Source organism: Indicator indicator, chromosome 1, assembly GCF_027791375.1.
Source record: "Indicator indicator isolate 239-I01 chromosome 1, UM_Iind_1.1, whole genome shotgun sequence".
NCBI lineage: Eukaryota > Metazoa > Chordata > Aves > Piciformes > Indicatoridae > Indicator > Indicator indicator.
The window spans coordinates 28,388,532-28,411,725 of record NC_072010.1 but is presented as its reverse complement, the minus strand read 5'-3'; the positions used below and the strand labels follow the sequence as shown (position 1 = coordinate 28,411,725).

At 41.5% G+C, this 23,194-nt stretch overlaps 1 protein-coding gene across 1 annotated transcript in view; it reads left to right on the top strand.

The window, feature by feature from the left end:
• Positions 1–505: 505 nt before the first annotated feature.
• The window catches only part of LHFPL6 (LHFPL tetraspan subfamily member 6), a 146,290-nt gene continuing 123,601 nt past the window's right edge, over positions 506–23,194 (top strand). The window contains exon 1 of the mRNA XM_054388917.1: positions 506–890. Within this exon, the coding sequence (XP_054244892.1) occupies positions 506–890 (385 nt within the window). The remainder of the gene's footprint in view (positions 891–23,194) is intronic.

The following is a 23,194-nucleotide window of genomic DNA, read 5'->3' as shown; positions in this document are numbered from 1 at the left end:
CTCTATTGGTACAGGACAGACTAAGAAAAGTGTTGGAGAAATGTGAGTAGACAAGTTCACAGGGAGCCCCTGAAGGTGGCTGCAGAGCATTCCTGTATGTGCACAGCAGGCTGTGCCAGGCAGCTGCTCCCACCACCATCCCACTGTCCCAAGCAGCCAGTCTCATTGACAGTGATTCTAGTGGCTGCTTGCAAGGACAGGACAGAGAAGTGAGATGTCTTAATGAAAAGTCCTGTAAGAAGGACCCTGGCAGATAAACATTTTTTTCTAACATTATTTCTGAACTTGCATTTTTCTTCTTTCTTTTGTGTGTGTATTACTTAATTAGGAATCTTTGACACTTCATGATGGGAGGAATCATTCCCTCGGCTCTTAGGATCCAATCTTCTCCCAGTGCGAGGATTTGTCAAGGCTGAGAGGCTCCGGATTATCCATAAACCTCCTCTAAAATATACAGCTGCTTTTCTGTTGCCCTCTCGAGAGGGGTCTTGGAACGGATACAAAGATGGCCTCCAGCCTCACCTGTGCTGGTATCATCTGGGCTTTCCTCTCCTTCCTCTGTGCCGCTGCCTCCTGTGTGGGCTTCTTCATGCCCTACTGGCTCTTGGGGTCTCAGCTGGAGAAGTCAGTTTCCTTTGGCACTTTCCGGAGGTGTTCCTACCCAGTGCGGGATGAGAGCCGCCAGATAACCGTGATGGTGGAGCAGTGTGGTCGCTATGCCTCGTTTCAGGCCATCCCAAGTGCTGAATGGAGGATCTGCACAGTGGTGACGGGCCTGGGCTGTGGCCTGCTCCTCTTGGTTGCCCTGACAGCGCTCATGGGCTGCTGTGTGTCTGAGCTCATCTCCAGGACTGTGGGCAGGGTGGCAGGAGGCATCCAGTTCTTGGGGGGTAAGTGCTTGTGTGAGGACGGGATGGGAGTGTCCAGACTGTTGGTTTATATGTGTGGAGACTCCCCATGTGCTTCGGGATGGGGAGGGGGTGAGTCAAACTTCCTGCTGGTGTGAGAGTCCACTTGGGTTCCTCAATGATTGTGCTGGTTGTCTACATGTCTAATTGTGGCCCAAGATACAGCCACCTGTGGTCACTCGTGCTGAAGTGCCTGCTTGGTTGTGCAACCTTTGAGAGTTGCATGGTAAGTCAACTTCTGTGGGCCAGCATCTTCATAGCGGTTCTGTGGCTGTAGTTTCCAGCAGAGTTGAGCCAGGATGGAGATATCTGGAGAAGTGTGCGGGCTGCAGAGCCCCATGGAGCATTGAGGTTTTGCAGAGGGAGATGCTATCTTCTTTCTCTTTCCTACCCCCACCGCTGGCACAGCTCCTTCCACCTCTGCTCTCTGCAGCTGTGTGGATCTGGCAACAAGTCTTTGGCCCGTGTTTGAAGTGGGAATTGTTTATCCTTTGTGGAGGTGACCCATCATCTCCAAGGGGAACCCTGCCGGGCCATCTGACCTGGGCTGCCTGCCTGTGGTGCTGCAGGTTTATCCGTGGACTAGACAGCATGTGGGAAAATTTCCTCCTCTCCTTTTTTTACCTTGTAATTGTATGGAGTGTTTGTAACTGTGAAGTATTTGAAGGCTATGAGACAATAAACAGAATCCCCAAGCATGTTTTTTATAGGGCAGTTTTCCTGGTAAATCATCACTCTCTTGTCATGGGTGACGTGTGACTCAGTGGCACTCATTTTTGCCTGGTGCAAAGTGTTCCACCACTCACATGTGCCTGGCCCTGTAATGGGATGTATTTCCCTGAGCTTGGGTGCTGGGGCAGCTCAGGTGCCAGTGTTTCAGGTGCCCTGTAGAGTCCCTGCCAGGTGCCCTGGCTCATGGCTTGGAGGAGCAGGCTGCAGTGGGACCCCCACCTCTCTCCTCTAAAAATGGAAACTTGCTCTTCAAGGGCAGTCAGAATACATCCTAAATCGTCATCACTAAGGAAGCACAAGACAAAAACTCCAGTACTGTCCAGTTCAGGTTGGACAAGGAACAGGCCCTTTGCCAAGCCTCCAGCCAGGTGATGCCGGCATAACTCCCTCCCAGCTGCGGGAAGCCCTGACTACTTTTTGAGTAGTTTCTGCACTTCAGAGCAGGCTGACCCTGTCACTTCACCCTTCCCTCAGCTTTGTGACCCACAGGCATTCCTGTGTTTAATCTGGCTGACAATTTGAATGTGCAGCAGCTGCTGGAGAGTTAACTGCTGGGAGCTGCAGCTCCTTGAAGCCTGCTCCATTATTCAGCCAGGCGGTGAGGGGGTGGAGGGATTTTCAGTTCTGTGACATACTGCAAGCTTGCTTAGTCTGACTATATTCAGACCATCTCAGGCTGGTTTGTTTCCTCTGGTTTTATTTTGTATTTGGCCCCTTTCTTGTGGCCATACTCTCCTGCTGCCCACAGAACGGGGCCGGATGAGCTTGTGTCTGCTTATAACCACCCTAAAAAAACATGTCAGCCCCGGCAGGGGGGTGGCTGGCTGGCCAGCCAGGGGATGTAGAAGGAACTGCATGCCCCTGTGACTCTGATATGGGCTGAAAGTGTGCCTCCTTTTCCGATGTGGGATGGTGACTTCTGTGCAAGGAGGTGAGAGGTCACTTCAGACCACACTTTGGCCACCTCTGGAACTTATCCCAGCTGACTGGACAGCATGTCATCCTGGTTGAGTGTGAGCAGGTAGTGCATGTCCTTGCTAGGTGACAATTCAAAGAAATGTGAACTCATGACAGGAAACAAAAATTGCCAACAACTTTGCTTACAGTTCAGAAATTAGTTACACAGCATGTCTAATTTTCCACTCTACTGGCTTTTATGGTTGTCTGTCATATCACTCAGCTCAGCTGGAGGTGTGTAAGAAATGAACAAAGTGAAATCCCATCACTTCTTAGCCTGCTTAAAACCCCACTTCGGAGACACAAGGGCGAAAGCCAGTAATTTGGATGAACTGGAGCGACATACTAGGGTAAAGATCAAATCCTTACATCCTTAAACAGGTCTGTAGATGCTATAATTTAGTATAGCTTAATTGTTTAAATGACACGTTTGTATTTATTCACATGTCTAACCTAGGCACTATGATTATTAGGTTATTTTATGTCAAGATAGCCACAGGATGTTTGTGTTATTTACTAACCGGGAATGCTAGCTCTTTTTTTCCTTGTGCTGGAGTTGTAAATTCAGTTATATACCATGATGTGTGCTTTGAATACGTCTTAGTGGCAGTATGGTAATTGTTATTTTAATTGACCTCCACTTGGAGATCTAACCAAATAAAACCCTCACAGGTACTTTTTTGACTTGGTAAGAGAACTTTCTCCTACCTTTATATGAAGAAAAAACCTGGTGAAATAAGCGGCCCATTGAGTGATGCTAGTAATTAATCCTCTGTGTTCGGGAAAGGAGGTAGCTCAGTGGTTTCACTTTCTTTTCAGCTGAGTCACCTGAACCAATACCCTGTTGTGGCATTGCTCCAGTGGAAGAGAATGAGTGTTGGAATTAACCATATTCCTCTTGAAGTTAGAAACCAGTAAAAATTCACACTCAGCATAGCCAGTTTGTGACTTTAGTAGTGTTCCATTAGTCTAGGATCCAAGTAGTTTGCTCAACATGATTTAAAGACATGGGCTTGATGAGGAGCTGAGCTAGTTGACAATGGAGTCACTCCCCAAAAGTGGGTGAGATGTAGAAGTCCCTGAGCTGTCGTGAGTCAGAACACTAAGGCTGCTAAAACTAACTTCATGCAACACTGGAATCATTTTTATTTCTGTGATGAGGTGGCAGAGAGGTTTGCTTACCAGAGGTGGTAAGTAAACAGCCTGATCCTCCTCTTATAGCAGTGCAAAGGAGGAGTAACTCCAAGTAGGTCAGTGGAATAACACCTGTATAAAAGTAGTGCAGCTTGCACTAGCTAAATGGTGCCAAACTTTTACTGCTGGGATTTCCCCAAGTTGTATGTGGCAACTCATAGGAGTGAATTATTCATGAGTGCTTGTACCATAATCTGCTGTTCTCACAAAAAGTGAATGGCAGAACCTGCAAGAAATTGCAGATCCATGCAGAGTGGAAGGGGTTCTTTGGATATTTGTGGATCATACATACTTAGACTGCATTCGCTATTTCAGATGATCCTGGCTATAGAGCATACATCTATTTTGAGGTGACAGGGATGATACATGCTGCTTCTGTTCCTAGTAGGAGGACTGCGTCACAGACTTTTCCTTCCAGTTGCAATTATGGGAACCACTTCCTTTCCCATGCACAATCAGGTGGCAGCACTGAAGCCTTTAAAGCAATTGCTTACAAGAAAAACCATATTTTTAGCTTTTTCTAAGGCATTTTGGTAGTGGGTGACAAGAGATAGCCAACACCCCAAGGCCCACCATTTCTGCAGTGGCTGTCAGTGGTCTGCAGTCCATGGCTGTTGAACTGCTGCTACGTGTCTCAAAACATGCTTCATGGGCATTCCTGTTTGATTGCTTTGAAGAACTGACAACTGAGGTGAAAGTTATGCTGTCTGTAACCTCTTGAGGGCACAGTTAAGTAGATGGATACAGTCTTCACTGATAACAGTAAGTGCAGTGTTTCCAGCTGGTTTCCTTTGAGAGTGTGGAAGACTTAGGAATATGTAATGTAGCTAGAACAGATGGCAAGGGTGTATCTTTGACCATAACTATTGAGGACGTTGACAGCTGGAAGTGAAGTTTAACAAATCTATGGCAAATTGGAGCCTGTAATTATTGATCTTCTTTTCATTGTGCCATGGCAAGTCAATTCCACTTAAATGGAGAGACTAGAAATTTGTAGGTATGTAACTCAGATATGACATACTAATTTGGTGAACAGCTTCACTCTCTGAATGCAGAACAATGATTTTAAGAACACAGCAATAATTTTAAGAACTTAATGAACTTAAAGGTTACCTAGTTTTATGAGAGGCAGTGGATCAAAAGACACAAGTATTGCAAGGATGGTCAATTTAAATAGCGTTATGCTGGCAAGGTGAAGCTTTTCATTAAAATGGACAGCATGCAGGAATTATAAATGAAATCCGTGTTAGCTCAGAACTGCCTTTGACAGCATAGGACAGCTAGGCCAAGCTCAGAAGGGTATGAATCCAAGGGAACAAAGTATGAAAGAGCCTGCTAATGTAGACATCTCTCTGAGTCTGACAATTTGGCCCTGATTCTGAGTGGCACGTGAGAGGTAAGCCCTTTCCATGAAGAAACGTGCCTGGCAGTGAAAGACAACCTGTGGGTCAAGGAGAATGAAGGCAGTTTAGATTCTGAGACTGGCTAATAAAAAGTCATTAGGGACTTCGTTGAGAGTTGTTCCAGCTGACTACAGGGACTAGAAACTCCTACAAAAGGTTGATGTGGAGCTGGAGGAAAAGAACTGCAGGGATTGACTAGTAACCTTTATTTTGTCTGACAGCTAAAGTGAAATTCTCTGCTTTTTGTCTGGAAGACTAAGGTCAGGATTATTTTCTGCCCATGGGGAGAAAATGTAACTGAGAAGAGCCTTGCTGGGGACAGGGAAGATCTGAGATGATCAAGAGACTTCTGGGAAGCAAATGGTTGCCCTGCACTCTTTTGCAGTTCTTCCAGGCCTATCTCATCCATTTGCCCATCTATTCATATTCTTTCCAACTCCTCCTGAAATTTAAACCTGAAAAAAAACCCCAGGCATAAAAACATTCATGACCTTTTAGTTCTTTAAACCTCTTTAGCCTAAGAATATTTTTTGAAGAGCTAATGTTTTGGAAGAGGCTATGGAGAAGTGTGCTTCTGTCCAACATCAAGCTGTCTTCACCACCAAGTTAGCTGCTTGGGGCTGTGTTGCCACATCTTTCTCTTTTCTCTTGTTAGATGCAAAGCTTTAGTGACTTTGTTGTGCTCATGTGACATGTGACAGGGCAATTCTCATTCTAGACATAGGCAGGCTGCAGGCTAGGTGTCAATTCGGTGTATACATGCACATGTAAAGACACCACAAGAGGGGCTTATGAGAGGAGCAAATGCCTCACCCGGAGGTAACAAAGGAAGAGGAAACAGGGAACAAGGTGCTATCAGATGTTACTAGTGAGTGATTGCCTGCCATGTCCTAGGCTTGCAGATTCAGCAAAAATAAGGTCAGCAGAAAACATTGTAACTATTGATCTGCTGTAGCATGGGTCTTAGGACAGCTTTCATGTAATTTTGGTTTGAAAAGAAATATATCTGTGGGTAAAAACCTTCTAGTCTGAATTGAATTTGATAAAAGGAGGATCTTCATAAATTGTTCCAATGGTGAATTACTATGACTACTTTTCTTCCAGGTCATTAATGTGAATATTAAAAAGGTAGCACTGAGAAGTTACCATTGCAAAAGTCTATTTCCTTGAGGATTGTTATATTATTATTATTTAAGGTACAATGGTTAGGTTGTTTTTAATCCATTTAAGCTGTGCTGTGTTCTGATTTCTTTATCAGAATAGCCTGTGTAGAAGGTGCTTCATAGCTGGTGTGTTTCACAGCAGTTACCTTTCCAGTTTTCAATAGACATCCACTAAAAGATTAAGTATCGTATGTAGTTTTACAGCTCCATCCCTTTTCAGATTCACTTTGCTAAACTGCATCCTGTGACTGCTAGTGCTACGATCAGTGTTTGCTTCCCAAGGCTATGGGGTATCTTCACATACTGTGGTAGAGCACAGAGTCAAATTCTTGGATTTAGACTTGGAATCCAGATATGTAAGGAAAGGGAATATTACAGTCTGGGGAGATGTGCAGAGCAAGAGGCTTTAAGCAGTGGTGTTACCTTAACAGAATTTGTGGCGTATGTCTTACTGAAGATTAGCCAGCTCTCTCTCTGCTGTATTCAGACAGGAATTAAAATATAAGACAAATTCAGGACTGAATCTGAACTGCTGCAATGTATGTCCTCTGTCACTCCCAGTTTATAAATGACATTCATTAGATTCCTCCTCTAGCCTGTATTGTTTAAATCTTTCCTCTATGCATGGGCCACTGAATCTGACTGGAAGGGAATGAAAGTTAGCAGGTGTTATCTGAAATAACTAAAGAAGAGGTGCAGGCTTAGATACTGTATGTTCTAATGCAAGGATCCCATTTCCCACGGTTGCCTTCTCCTTGCTCACAGAAGTTTGTCCTGCAGCCTTGCTGAAGGCTGCTGGCCCAGCAGATCTAACAGCACAGCTTTTGGTGAGATTGTTTCCTAAGGAGTCCTGCTGAAGGAGCCTTGAGTGAGCAAATGTTTCCCATTTAAGCTAATGCCAACCACTTTAACGAATCAGGTTAGCAAGGAAGAATTGGTAATAAACATTACTGGTCATAAAGTGCAGAATCAGTAGCTCTGAGTAGGCCATCTTTGCCAGCAAAGTCAATGAGCAGCACAGAGTAATCAGGGAGCTGTAATACTATTGGAATAGTAAAGATGCAACTTGAAGAAGACAAATGATGTGGAGAGCATCCCTCATATTTAGCAGTCTTTGTTTTATTCTTTCTGACTCGAGCAACTTGAGATATATTGACTGCTACTGTTTCAATAAATTGCTGAAAAAACAGCAGGGCCCTTATGGGCTGCAAATTTTTGTATGTCCTTTGAAGTCAGTGGCACTTAGTACAAATGACATCTGGATTTCTGTCCTAAAAGTAAGATTATTTGATTGTGACACTAGCCTAACAAGGGTGTGGTTCTGAGGCTGTTCCTTCTTCAAGAGCTATCCCAGTGAATTAGCTTGTTTCTACTGTATTGTTATTCAAAATACATTCATTTTGGTGGGGCTTTTTGTTTGCTTTTCTTCGTTTGTTTGTTTGTGGGTCTTTTTGTTTGTTTGTTTTTTTTTTTTTTTTTAAATTTCAAGTCTGTTTTCTCCTAATTTAAATTTTGACTTAATACATGGAAGGGAAAAACATGCAGAGTTTCAGCCTGAATAAAATTCTGCAAGTTAGGTTTTAGGTGCTTTGGAAGCATATTTACAATGAAAATGCTGATGTAGGAGTAAAATAAAAGTCGCTGCTAAAATACAGGGAAGAATCTCACTATTTTTCTTTCTCTTCCTATTGATGCTGAATATAAAAGTGGTGTTTTGAATATTGTTGCAGCTGTGTTGGGTTTAAGCAGAATTTTGCATTGAGAACAGAATTTTTCATCTAAAGAAGTCCTAGAGTGCTGTTTTATTTATCTGTAGAATGAAGTTCAGACTTCTTTCTTTCCCCCCTGTCTTTTATTAGAAAGGAACAATGATGCTCAGCACTTCTGTGACACTTTTAATCTCAAAAAGCTTTGCTTGCATAACCTAATGAAACTTCAGAAAATGTGAGGCAAGGGAGCAAGTAATGTATTTTGCTGATGCAGAGCTAGGGTAAATTCAGAGTTACTTCACTTCAGATCCTTTGCATTTGTGTTAATTAGAGCAGAATCTGGTGTAGAATTAGCAATTTTGTTTTTGCATTGGAATGTCTGGCTTGTTTTGCTCCCTGAGCTCCATGAGGTATCTGAATATTGCTGGAAATTTCATTTAGGCATCAAAATGCTTCAATATTTTCCAGTGCAGAAAAGGTCATATGCCCTACAGAGAGGAGAGGATTGTTCCCAGTGGTGTGTTTTCCAGAATTTTGACTAGTCTAGTGTTAAATGTCTACATAATATGCCTTTATTGTTGTTATTGTGTTCGTTTGTTTTTAATTTCTCTCAGGAAACTCAGCCTACTAAGCATTCTACTTGGAATTTTTCACAATACTCAACTTGCATTTTCTATTCCTTGCTCACATCCCTTAATTTCTCCAATACACATTTTTACTTTTTAATTTCTTTAACCCTATAAAATACAACAAGACAGTTTTCAGTCTCCTTCCTCATTTCAGTGAAGCCAGGCATAGAACTAGAGGGCAACCAATGAATTGTTTCCATACAGTAAGCAGTTAGAAAGGAGCATGGCATAATAAAAAAAAAAAAGAAAAAGGGATGTATTTGTAGAACCAAAATTTCACCCACAGCTGCACGTCTTCTTTCTTTGGCTCTGTGGCCTTTGTTGACTTCAGTGATGCTAAGATTTTTATGTTGCCAAAATGCAACGTCCTTAAGTCAGAGAGGACCAAGAAGGACATCCTCTTTGTGGTCTTGAAAATGATTCTGCCACCACAAGACATCACAGGTCAGAGAGGCAACACTGCATTTGACAAATCCCTTCTAGTAGCTGTCCTGTATTTTCTCAGGCATGAAAAATTGGGCATGGTCAATGCACCCTGACAATGCTGGTGATAAGGCTGATTCACTAGGCTTGATTAGATCTCATTTACATTGTTTATTCCACTGTCAGTCTCCTGATGTCACAGGTACATCTGAGAACAGACTTTTCTTCTCTCTAGACTGGTTTTTTTTCTTAGAGCCTGACCTGCTACAGTCAACAGCAGTATTCCTCCTCGGGGCCCAGGGGAGGGCAGGATCTGGAGCTCAGCTACATTGCTCTTCATTGTGACTACTGGGATTTGGAAGAGGTTGCTGCTTGTGTAGCCATGCAGAGACCTTCACAAGATGGCAGATCCTACCTAATTTCTCACTACAGGATATTAATTGCAGCAGGACAAAACTCTTTGTTGAGAGAGTTGCCATGCCATGAGCTGAGTTAATGCTTTCCTTCATAATCCTGATAAACCCCATTCTTTCATGGAGGCCATTCTGAATTGATTTACAGGTACAATTCTTTACTGGGCTAATAGACTTTTCAGTACACTTGGCAGTAGTTTGTAGGAATATAAAGAAAATATTAATGAAGAAAAGCCTAAACAATTACCTATTAGAAATCATTGTTATTTTTATCTTGTAACATGATCCAAAAGGCTCTAGAGAGAATGAAGCAGAAAATGCAGAGTTCTGATAAACACTGTATCATATCTGTAGCAGTGTAAGGCTTTGACCCTTTCCTTTTCAATCTGATAGTTCAGTTATCTTGTATTGTCTCCCAATAAAGATGCTTTTGTGTATGAAATGGTATTGTTGATTTGAGAAGAATGGTTTTCTAATAAATGTGAAGGGATATGGAGATTGTCCCTTGCATTGAAGAGAAAGGATTTGAGATAAAGCCATGAATTGATCAAGCTGGAATGACAAAAGCTGCTTCTGAAATACAGTGAAAGGCTATGAAACCCACTGACATAGTAGGGTGTAAGAAAGAGCCTTGCAGCTTCTGAGGAGTGTGACTTCTTCACAAAGTCAGCCTTTTGTCTGCATTTGCAGCTAAATGAAAGCCTGTTTATGCATTTTTTAAATTTTTTTTTTTTTTAATCAGAATGAACTTGGTACTCAGAACATCACGAGCAATTCATGTCGGCACAATACATCTAAATGCCAGTAATTGGGAAAGGTTACCAGCACATGATAAAAAATGCTTAGTTTTGGGAATCTATAGCAACTGGGGTAGTGTGATGGTGAGGGACCTTTGTGAGCATGTGTGAGAGGAAATTTCTTTGTACTTTGAAGCTTTTCTCTAACTCAGCCCAGGTGCTGCTGCATGACTACAATCTTTAAATGCTTCCTGGAGAACAGCACATCTGCCTGGCAAATTTGTACAAACATCCCCTTTTGTACAGTGTTGCTTCTGTTATGGTTGTTATTATGATATAGGAAAGACTAGAAACCTGTCATGCTGGGGGAAGAAACAGAGACAGTTGCTGCTCCAAAGAGATCCTAACTGAAACAGTTGGACTAGGAAATTAAGGGTGCTTTGAGTATACTTCATTTTTAATATGGTAAGAACTGATGCTGACTAATTTGTTATGTACTTTGTAGAGGAGTAAATAAAAGAAAACCTCTCAATGTTGGCTTAGTAGCAAATGACATGGGTAGAGTTTCCTTTTCAGTAACCTGCATCCCCCAGAGACCAGGGTTACAGTAGGCAAAGCCAGCCAAGGAAAGAGCATGGTGCTGTGTGGGGAAGGAAGCAGTTGGAGAGGGACAGGAAGGAGCTGCAAGAGAAGACATTCACCTTCTTGATAAAGCTGCATTTGCCATACCTGCAGACAAAGGTATCTTCTGCTGATGATGATTTGCAGAGGGTTGTATAGGTTACATACAGGGAAATACAAGACTTCTGTGTTGTAGCGTGTTTTAGATTTCAAGGAATTCTGTTAGTTTTCAAGTCCTTTTTCTGGCACAGCAGTAGTGCCATGATGAATGGCACTAAGTAAGTACTGAGATAAAGCTCTTAACAGCCAAGACAAACCTCCCAACTATTACAGGTGTGTTCTACAAAATCAGGAGGCTGGTGTAAAAGTCAGGATTTTTTAATGAGAACTTCTTTTAAAAAGAAACTGATGTCTGGCTTTGGAGAGCTTTGTTCAATACTGGAAATCTCCTTTTTAACTAGAAACTTCACTCTGAAAAATATTCCAGGGTTGTGGGCAGACCAGTGAAAGCAGAATACATCCATTTGGGCCAGGCTGCAATTTTGAGCAGGCTGCAATGACGAAACCATCAGGGACGAAAAGGTGCAGACCCTGAGCCTCTGTGTGGCCTGGTGCCAAGGCAAACACCAATGTTGCATTCCCATCTGTCCTCCAAATTACTGATAACTCCCAAAGCCACTGAAACAACTAATGTAGCTGAAGCTGTTTCCAACAAAGAAAGACAGGCTGCACAGCTTATTTGTCTGTTGTTCTTAACCAGAGGGATTACTCCCATAGACGAATGCAAGCACTGTTCTGTTTGTGAGATCAGGCTTTTCTTAATGTTATTTCAAAATAATGGTGCTATAATCATTAAGAAGAAAAAATGAATTTTTAACAGGCTGAAGTGATTCTTTAGAGACTGTGCTCCTTGAGAGTTCTGAGCTATCTGTTGAACAGAATCCATTGCGTCCTTCTCCTACATTAATGTTGTCTTCTATTTCCTATTCTCCTCCATTGGCTTCAGTTAATTCCCCAGGCTATGAAAGGGGACACCATGGATGAAGATAGTTTATACTGAGCCATTCACAACTCTGTTTAGCTTGTTCCTCTTTTCCATTGCAGTTTGCAATAAAAACTGTGTCAGGAAAGAGCTCAGTGACCTGCGAGGGCTGGGACAAGCCTTGTGCTGGAGATGGCAAATTCCATTTCAGGCCACTAAGCCAGAGATCCGGTGCTAAGAACACAGGAAGCTGGGAGAATAAATACTGTAACTTTTCATCTCATGCATAAGAATTGCAGTCTATTTTGATCTAGTGATAGAGAAAAGTCATTCTGCTTATCTCATCTAACATAGTGGCTAGTCTGATTACAAGCTTCCCTGCTTGGCATCTTTTTAAATTCAATTTGGCTGCTTGTGCCCTTGGCACACAGAGGGTTTCATTAAATTTCACAGCAGTTAGTTTTCATTCCCTCTGTGACACCTTTTTATCAACATTTGTCTCTAGTGTAATTTCAAGCAATTGTGCTCTTTTTGTGAAGTGCTTGTACCATAATAATTTGCTGGAGAAGGTGGGGGAAGAAGATTCAGACACTGTTGCAAATCTGTGTAGAAAGCTTAATATATGAGAAGCCAGGTCATCTTGTGAGTGTGTTTCATTTGTGATGATTAACAAGAAGGAGCTGCATCCCTTCCTTCTCTGGTGGTATCACTAAGGTCTGTCAAAAGTGCAGTTAAAGAACTTGCTGTAAGAAGAAAATTTTATTCCCTTCAGGCTAATCACAGTTCTATTTTAAAAGCAGAGCTAGTAGACTGCTGCTGGATTGACAACTCAAGGTTGTGAGACAGGCATTCTGCAACTTGGGCTGCTTAGCAAGTCTGTGTGAGTTTCCCTTTGGAAACCAGATGAGGAAGCTGCTTTGTTAGGAAAGTGTGTGTGTATGAGTGCAGGAATCCAGAGAACAAATGTGGTTGTTTTCCTTTTAGTCTCTAATACTCAGCTTTTGGTAGGTGGAATGAGGGAATGTGAGCACCAGCATGGACCTAGCATCTCTTGTTCATATCGTTGCTACCTCCTCTGTGGCGTAGAGCAGCATTTTCTCAAGTCTAAGGCGGATGCTGGGCAGATTTGTGGAAGTATAAGTGGGTTTTGTAAGTACAAGTGGTTTTGAAGTGCACTCTGAAAGGCCTTTATTTGCAGAGTGCCAGCCCTTCTGAAATGCCATCCCCTTTTCAGTCTGCCAAACTGAGCATCCAAAAATAATGTGATATGGTTTCCCAGTAAAAGTTTTAAAAGTACATCATTAAAAATTAATTCAAAGTCAAGTTTAAAAGTTTTTAAAAGTGAGTTCCACATTCAGAGGTAACGCAGAAACTGACAGACCTGTGCCTTTCTGCAGGCCAAGCTTGTGAGACCATAAATTATTTTCAGAATGAGAATTCTGATTCATGAAACTTTTTCTTATGTCGTTTAGAAGGTATTAGTTCAAGTCCATTCAGTTTAACTAATGGAGCATGTTGCTTTCCTTTCCCTAAGGTCTCTTTGGTCCCCTTGTAGACAAAATATTTCCAAAGGCTCACAGTCTTCAGCCTCCTTAAACACTTCAGGTTTTCCTTCAACACCTCAGGAAATTTGCAGGAGGGACCTTTGTGCTGTGTAGCTGCCAGAGGGAGAAGACCTGCTGAGTGTTTTCCTTGGAAGGTATCTTCCTTGGAGATTTCCCATGGAATGGGACTGGTTAGCCCTGTGCATACACATATTCAACATGTGTTTAGTAGATAATGTATAGGGCAGTGGCTTGAGTATACTGAGGATGAGGCCTCATTGTATCAAGAAAGCAACAGCGTCTTGCTAGCAGTATCTCCAAACATCCTTCATGCCTCCAGAGAGCAGTGGCTGCTGTGTACTCCAGGTGCCACTTTTGAACAGTGAACTGGGTAGGTAGCCAGTGCAGATTGGCACAGTGCCTCTGAAATCAGCCCTGACTCGGATCTGGCTGGAAAAGGTGGCCTCACACTTTCTTCTGGGGATGGAAAACATCTTTCCAGAGTATAGTTTCAGTACATAGACTACTGGCCACAGACTGAAATCTTGCTTGTTTTTTCCAGGTTGGCTGAGTGCTTGGGCTTATGAATGAAGGCATAACTAATAGTTTGTATAATTTTTTTTTGCCTTATTAGGTTGAAAGTAAGAATACAGATTATTCTTTGTCTTAGTAGAAGGGATGAAGTTCAGGATCTTTACTCTGTGTTTCCAGCACAAAGTGCTACAGTGTAAGTAGCAGACCTGCTACAGCAGACTGTTCAGCAATAATATTACTCTGGGGGAAACGTTTTCCTCGTTTACACAGTTAATGATTAGTTCACATTCTTCAGTCTGGAGATGCCTGTGAATTTTATACCTAGTGTAATGGTAAAGATCTAAACCAGAAAAATCAGTTTATGTTTATAAACTGATTATGCAGATATCTGACAGACAAGATTACTTTAGACATCAATATTTGCAGAAACATTTTACCAATGTGCCCAATGGCAACTCTGAAAGAGTAAATAATGAAAAGACTATTTGACAATGCAAGTAAATGTGAATCCTATGAGAGTTATATCTTAATATTTTATATCTCAGGAGACTTTAATACAAGACTGCTTCCTTTTGTTTCAAGATTATATATTTCATGATCAGTGCTGATGTACACCTGATTTGGTGAGCCTTCAGGTAGAAGGAAACAAGACTGTTAGTGCCATGTGGATCCTGACAGGTGTCTCTGAGTATTTATGGGCCTTGATATATATGCAGGCTATGGATATTTCAAAACTGATTAACATTTCTGAACCTGACTTTAAGTTTGTACTTGACATTTCAATAGTGTCATGGCAAAATTAATCAGAGCTCAAAAGATATGCAGTCTTCCTGATGTCTTAGTGACAGTAGAAATAGAAACCATTGAGAAAAAGCCTCCTGAAATATAGAATCTAAGCTGGATTTTGGAAGAGGATCTGCAGAACTGGCTTGCCGCCATGGGCAGACTCTGAGGTGGTGTGCAGTAGAGTAGCTCGCATTTTCTGACTGAGGTACCCGCTTAAATCACTCAAGGCTCTGCAGAGTTATATGTCCTGTAATAAAGTCACTTGGAAATCTTCTTATGTGTGAAACATGAACATACTAAATCTGCAAACTAATCTCTTGAAATGGTTCAGGTAAACGGTGTTTTTAAGTGCACCTATTTGAGGTGGTTTTTTCAGCCAATGAAGCTCAGCAAGAAAATGCTTTCCTTTCAATGGCCCTCACAAGCACAGTAAAAATTTATAGTTAGTTGTGATTTTAGGCGGTGTATCTGTCTGTCTTTGTAGTAAAAATAAGAAAGTGGAACGAATTTGTCATGGAGAGGTTGGGTTTTTTTGTGCTTATCTTTGGTTTAGTTTAGTGATAGTCTTTACACATTTCAAAAGACTGTTGATTCACCTTCTATGAAAACTGCTGGGATTCAGTTTGAATAACATCAGGTGGACTACTATGCCCTTCAAGAAATTATTCTTTTTATTCGTTTTGCAAAATAAAACCCTGAATGAGGGAGAAAGAGTAGTTTTCTTTTAACAGCACTATTAGTAGGAAGAAGTGATGGACTCGGTGTATGTAGGTGGGTGAGTAGGCAGTGCAGCCCTTTTGGATGTGATGGACCCAGACAGCATTTTTAGGTGGAGAGGGAACATAAGTTAATTGTTAAATCAGTTTTAAAACTGCAAACCGTTTGCCATATTTCCAGTCCCGAAGAAACCACCCAGGAAACAGGGCAAAAGTAAATAAAGAGGATCTGCAGAGAATCAGCTGCCACTCAAACACTAAAGCCAAGGTAGCCTGAGAACACTCAGGAGGGGAAGAAGTTTGGGGTGGAAGAGGGACTGGACTATAGTAGTTTCTTTCCCCTAATCTTTTCTGGTTTTCTGCTTAGTTGTTGTGAAAGTTCTCTTGATTTAGAGTTTGACAAGAGTGTAACAGCCTCCACTACTTCCATTTACCTCTGAAAGTTGGTACGTGGTGACCTATGTACAGATCCACTGACACAATGACCTGAATTCGATCCTAAGTCTAGAAACCATTCACGTGTCTGCTGTGATATCACTTTGAGTCCTTTTCACGTGTTTCCCCTGTCCTCCCAGGATGCTTTTTGAAGTACTTTATGCCTTATCCAGCAAGCATTCCTTAGTCATCATGTTAGTGATTGTTCCCATCTAAATCCAGATTGCTCAGATTCTCTCTGGAATATCAGAGGTTTTTCTTACCCTGTAAATATACAAGGACAATGGAGAATCTTCAGTCTTGCAAACAAACGGTGAGAGATGATTCTTCCAGATCAGGAATACAAGTTCACTTTGAAAATAGAGTGGGACTGCTGTAAACCAAAGGGAAGAGGCAGTGAGGTTTTCAGTGATCTTGGAACAGTACATAAACAAGAACGGACAGCAAATGTTGACACATGCCTATGATCTCAACACGTTTAAATGTGAGTTCAGAAGTTACAATCGGATTTCTCATTACAGCAAGTACAAGTAAAACTGAGAGGACAGGTGCATCTTTAACAAAGCTACTTAAACTTTGAAATGGATAACGAGGGCAAAACAGGATGGCAAAAAAGAAAAAGATTTGAGGGAGCTTAAAACTGCATAATTGTGGGTTTTTTTTCCCTTTACTATTTGAGTACACAATTTTATGTAATCTCTGGTAGAGCTGATTGACAGAATTCAATATGCTGAGTTATAAAAGTACACCTTTCTGTAAAATCTTTATCTTCACAGTGTCTCTTAGATAAGATGCAAGGAATATTATTTCCGTTTTAAAGATAAGAGGCTAGAAATTTACTGAAGTTTGTATATAAAACTTATATTTAAAGAAGTGCTGAGCAGAGGCCTTACAAGTCTTAGGTTCTCTGAACCAGCTGTCATAGGGAAACAATACCAAAATATACATGTATAAGGATGTGCCTCTTCCCTACACTAAGTTATGACTAGAGGATTATCTTCCTGGTGCTTTTGAGGCAGACAGAAATTTATTCTGTATGCAGCCTGAGCTGATGGGTGACTCTGCAGAGTGTTGATTGCAAGCTAACACTCACTGTTTCTCAAGGCTATTCACCCTGTTGAGCTCCTTGGTGCCATAATTAAATGGCTTTTTTTTAGTCTAGTTGCACAGAAGACATGTCCTGAGTGAAAGACACAGCTAATTTTCTTTACTTTGTGAAGCTCTTGTGATAATAAATGGTATCCTATGGTTCAAAAGAGGTCATAGCTTCTTTTATGTACAAAGATTATAATCTTTATACATGCTTGTTTAGATTACTGTTTTTCAACCTTTCCTGACTGGCTGACTCCTTAGACTGCTGAAAGGCATGGCTAAGCTTGTTGTGCTTAGTTACCTTTTGTGGACCCCTCACAGAGATCCATGACGACTTCTACAGTGTTTGGTCACAGGCTGAAACCCACTGAAAGGCCATTGTGAAAAATGTACAGCTTTCCATTGATAGATTCATAGGTTAGAGCTGCTTTGTTGTGTTTGATGAGTTTTTTTAAGGACATTGTTTTCTTCCTCTGTAGAGAGAGCAATAATCCTGTATTCTTCTGGCCAGAAAAGCAATCAAGCAAGCAAACAAACAAGTAGTATATCTGCCACACAGATCAGAAAGGGGATTTTTTAGATTAAAGATCTCATGGAGTCATTATGTGGTCATCCTTTGTATTTGTAAAATATGTAATTCCTGCATTTTTAATCTGTTGTACAAATATGTATTTAGAAGATTAATGAAATGTGGATTATATATTCTTTCAAAAGAGTTAGTAGGGTGTTTCGCCACACTTTCTAACTGTAGCTTTCACATGAGCAATTAATAGCCTTGCAGATTACATGGCACTGAACAAACAGTACTTTGCAGCAGGCTGCACAACATCATATTCACAAGAGAGGACATTTAAGACCAGTGGTGGACTGAACATAATTCTTAAATTGGCACTACTTCAAACACTGCATGTTCTTAGCTACTTTTGAGATATACCTGTGTTAGGGGAACATAAATACAAAACACCGCACAGAAGCTCTCACCACACACAGTCTTCCTGCATTTTAATCTTCAAGCTGCAGGAATCTGAAGTTTGTCTTTGTTTCACATCTTCAGATTTCAAAGCAGATGCTCAGTTGAATACCTCAGCTAAGGGTGAACAATCTCATTGAAATATCTCCCTGGCAGAACAGTGAAAAAAATTTTGTCCGTCACAGGATTTTGGGGGGCAGCAGGAAAGCACAGGTAAATGTTTGCAGTCCCTGCACTACGCAAGAGTTTCTTGTGTTAGGAGCATGGCAGCACAATCGATTGCCATGGCTTGGTGTTTGCACCTGGGGCACCTGGTGAGGTACAGCAATGCTTGGATGTTGATGGAAATTGTACCATTTATAGGAGTAGGACCTTGCTACACTGTGTGACATGGTGACTTGGAATCTACATCTGATACTTGAGGAGGAACAAAAAAGCTTGGATACATTCACTACAAAAACTGCAGGAAATCCTGTATAGCTGAGCCTGTCAGGCAAGATCTTACACAGCTAAAGTGACCCTCTTGCACATCCCAGTGATGGGGTCTCTATGGACTTGTGCCCATGAAGAACTGGGGCAGCTTCTTTATGTGGTGTGAAATAAGTGCCAAACAACAGAGTTTTGTGATGATGTGACTGCAATATAAATTAGCACTTAGAGTTAGCAGAGGACACAGAGAATTTGCATTTGCATGTGGGAAGAGCGAATCAGAATGACTTTCTATCTGTTGTCTATTACATAGGTGTCATGTATATTTCATGGTTTTAGTTTAATAATTCACTTTGTTTTCCTGATTATTTTAATTTTCTTAATTACCTCAATGTGAAAACATGCCACAGACAATGTTGATACTTTTTATTTATGGAATGTATTTAAATTATACTTCTGAAGTTACTTACCCAGCATTTTATTTATCTTGCAATCGTAATTATTCATTGCTTCCTCCGTCTGCTGTTATTTAATTATCACTGTGACAGTGGCCACAAAGATAAGTCTCTTTAGGTTCAACAGCTGCACAAAGTGCTTTCCATGCACAGTAATGGGTTGACTTAACACCTGGCAGTTAAATGGAATAGAATTTTTGTTGCTGTTCATGAGGGTTGGTGTGATACTCGGCATCCAGTGATGTGTCTGGGTTCTCACCTGCATGGCAGACTCTCCCTGACAGTATGAAAAGGACAGGTGAAATAAATTATAGAGTTGCCAGCTACTTTAGACAATCCTGTTTAGCTTCATAACCCTGTCTTGTCATGTTTCTGAGATTTGATGCATTTTTGTGTGAATGTCTTCTTCAGCCATTTCAGCTGTTGCCAGGGAGAACCTCCTACTGAAGTCATTGCTGCTTGAAATTCAGGAGTGCTTTCAACTTCCTTTCTAAGGCAGGATTTTCTACAGAATAAAGGTATCCTTTATCGTGCTGCTGTATTTAGTACTTCGCTTTAGACGCCATAAGCAGTGGTGGAGTGACTGGTGTCTGTGTATGCTTGTCAGATAAAATTATACTCTTATACACCTGTTTACTGCTGGGACAATGGCACTGATTCCTGTGGGATTTCTCCAGGTTCACTCTTCAGGTAACTGAAATCCAGATATGCACCTGCCTGCTTCCTAGGGTGCAAAGGCATAACCCCAATTTCCTTTACATGAAAAGGAAGTTGACCCGTGTGGGGTTTTTCCCTCAGGCTTGTGTGAATCCTAACTCTTCACATATATGACTTGGATCTACAGAGTTACTAAGATAAGTGGAAATAAAATACTAAATTAAGAGTTTATTGATAGTTTTATTACTGAAAATATCTGTACTACATGTCCACGAAGATAAAGGGTTTTCCTTTCCTTTTATTTTTATTATTATACCAATGTACTTTAAATCAGTGTTAAGACTTTGAGCCACTAACCGTGTCCAAAAGCGTGTTTAGTTTGACATTTTAAAAAAGCAAACATTTTCATTAATTTAGCAGTAAGCTACAATCTGTTTGTTTTGATCAAAACATTGGAAAAACCTCCTTGAACTTACCTTAAAACAGTGATGAACCAAACTCATTTCTCAGTGGTTTCTAATATGACTTTAATTTGCTCTGCCTTAATCCTTGTCATACCACTCAGTTACCTACTGGGAAATATAAAAGGCAGCTCACAGAAGCAAAAATTGATTTCAAAACTTGTTTTTTATAATTTAGAAGAAATTATAATTTTTTTTAACATTAAAGCTTCTTCTCGGTCACATTCTCCTGTTGCTTTTATTAACAAACCGATGCTGCCTCACTCATCGCAGTAATAGCACCATTTCAAAACAGACTGACAGGCAGCCATACACATTGACCCTTGCCCAAAGAACTTGTGAAAGCTGCTTGGTGAAGGGTTGGCAGGTTTTTTTTGCAGCCTGGCAGGTTTTTGCTGCTTTTGAGGGTTGCTGTTGAGGGAGCTCTGTGCTGGCTCTTTGCTGGGCCCACACGGCTTCAGCTAGCAACTATGACTCTTGTAGTTACCCTGTTGCTAAAAGTTTAGTGAGAAACCCACCTCTTTGACAGAGGATGCAAGATGAGGAGACCATTGAGTTATCAAAGGAATGGTGGATAAATGCTGTGGTGTGACCAGCTGACACAGTGGCTGGCTACAACAGAGTTGTGTGTGACTCACCTGCAGGACATGAGGTCTGAGCTCCTGACAGCCAAACCATTATCGCTGTCCCCTTGTGATCCTTCCACAGGCAGAGGGTGGACTGGCCAGGCTGTAACATGAACCAATTTCAAGCCATGCTAAAATATGCTGAAATGACAAATCCATGGGTATGACAAATGCATGCCAAAGCATGGCTTTGTCCTTCTTCTGTCTTCAGAGAAGACTAATGGGGAGGGAGAGGAAGGGAACTGTTGGAAAGCAAATGAAGTCTGGATATCCTGATGACCAATCACAGACCGTCTCTGTTGGCCAGAAGACTCTTTGGGTCTGTGGGAAAGAGACAAGCAGATGTTTGGTGCTGATTGCTTCAGTCTCTCTTTTGGGAGAAAAGAACTGTTTCTATTCTGGGTGGTTTTATATGCCAGACTTGCACATTTCCTCAAGAGAAAAGCTTAATTTTGATTGTGAGGAGTAATAATTCCAGGAGGAATAATCTGAATAATTAGATGTACAAGTAGTGAAAAGCCTCCCAAAATGACATTTTGATGTTCCTCTCTACATGAGATAAAGCATTGTTCTGTGAATGTTCCCTATCCTGTTGAAGTGCTTACCCTGATACTTTTGTCTTGCTCCTTTGCTATCGAGTTTGTTTCACATTTCCACACTGCAGATAACTTTTTTACCCAGGCAGCTGTCCTGTTACTGAGCCAGTGGATCACCTCACAGTACTGTAACATCCTCCTCCTAAAGACAAAAAATTCAGAACATGTTGATAGATTTTTGGCCATCTTTGAACATTACTTAGCAACTGGCAGTAAGAATGAGCCCCATGACTCATAATAGAGAATATGTCCTCTGTTATCAAAGTGTCTGTAGTATCCCTGGAATGCTGCAGACCCATTGGTATTTGAAGAGCTCAGTGTTTGCTTTACTGCCCCAGACTGACTCTGAGGTACTTCCTTTAATGCTCACCTGCCTCTTCAGGTTTCTATTTCTGCACTATTTGCACTTGGGTTCATAAGACAGGGTGAGAGAACAGTTGGTACTTGAGCCCAGTTCCGCCAGGCTTGTGGGAGACATTTAGTCTGGAAGTGTTGGCACTATTCTGTTTCCCAAATCCTCACCTCCCACCATTGCTGGAACGTTTTCCAATACCTACAATACCTCTCACTGCTGGCTTGCTCATTTTTTGCCTTCTTTCTGCTTCCTCTGTCCCTCAACCACTGGCTGTTCATCTTATGCTGTTTCTCCTCAGTCTTTCCCAAAGCAGTTAAAGGCAGCTTCTCGTTTCTATCCCTTTCCTTGCACTGATAGCTATGTCACCTGCTTCTTTTTTGTGCTCATGTGGTCTGGATTATAGCATATGTTTCATTATTTTCTTTCTTCCTCAAGAGGTAAACACCTCACACTGCCTGTGTTTCCTAGTATGGTTTGTAATGCTTCAGAAAATGATTACGAGCATCTAGGTGTTCTTCTCATGTTTTGTTTTGTTATTCAAGCCATTTTTGCTTGAAGGACCAGCACAATAAATTGCAAGCTTAAGAATTTAGTAATGAGCGGCTGTGTCAGAATGTCTCTGTTCTTGGCAAGGAAGAGAAACCATAGGTATCACCACCTCATGATGGAGCATTGTACAATGTAGCAAAGTCCATGCTCTAGGTCTTGCAGGGTAAGTTGCTACTTATCCCCTCTGCTCCCTAAGTAAGACTTGGTGCTGGATGTAGCTTTGTTCTGTGAAAGCATTTGAGATGACGCATCAGACCTGAGGACTTTTGTGTTCTGTGAGTGTGGTTAATAATTGTGTTTGGCTGGAGCAAGGCACAAAAGAGCTCCTGGAGATCAGGCTTGACAACCATGCTAGTATTCTCACAACAGTGACAGGCTCGTCCCTTATGTCCCACTCAGCGTAGGCCAGCATAAGTAGGTGCTGAGGTGCCAGTAAGGCATCCTGCTCTCCCAGCCCTACCTCCTGGTTCTGTTGCCCACCAGCTTTCCACCACCCTGCTACATCAAAAACAGCTCTGCCTGAAAAACCAAACAAACTTATTTTTAGTTGGTTCAATTTCCCTAACTGATTTCCAGCACAACTGCATAAATGTTTGTGCTGGCACAAATGAAAGGATGCTGTGGGAGGGGGAATGAGCAGTCAGAGATATGAGGAGGAGGAAGCCAGGGACTGTATGCATCACCAAAAAAGGGTCCATGCACTCATATCCTGACTCTGCCACTGAACTCAATGGGAGTATCTGTGGAGTCCTAAAATGACTGATATTTAAGAGTAATAGATATAAATGTAGGTGATGATGAATGTGGAAAGAGAGCATTTTCATGTAATGATGCAGCCAGAAGAATATGAGAAGCAGTGGCAAGAGTTACAGAGCAAGAAGTTTTAACAGAGCTGTGCTGAACCTATGAGGGCTTTTTTTTTTTTTTTTTCAATGAGTATAACAGTATTATCATAAAAACAGCAGGTTGTCTCCTGTGGCCAGATTTTCCTGAGTACACACTGGAAGTGAGAAGTACATGTGATAAACAAGGTTGGATGCTTAATTGTTTAGAAAGGAAATAATTTCTATTATAACTCATTTTTCCAATGGCAGGCTCTAGGTTCCCTGCCTTGTAGC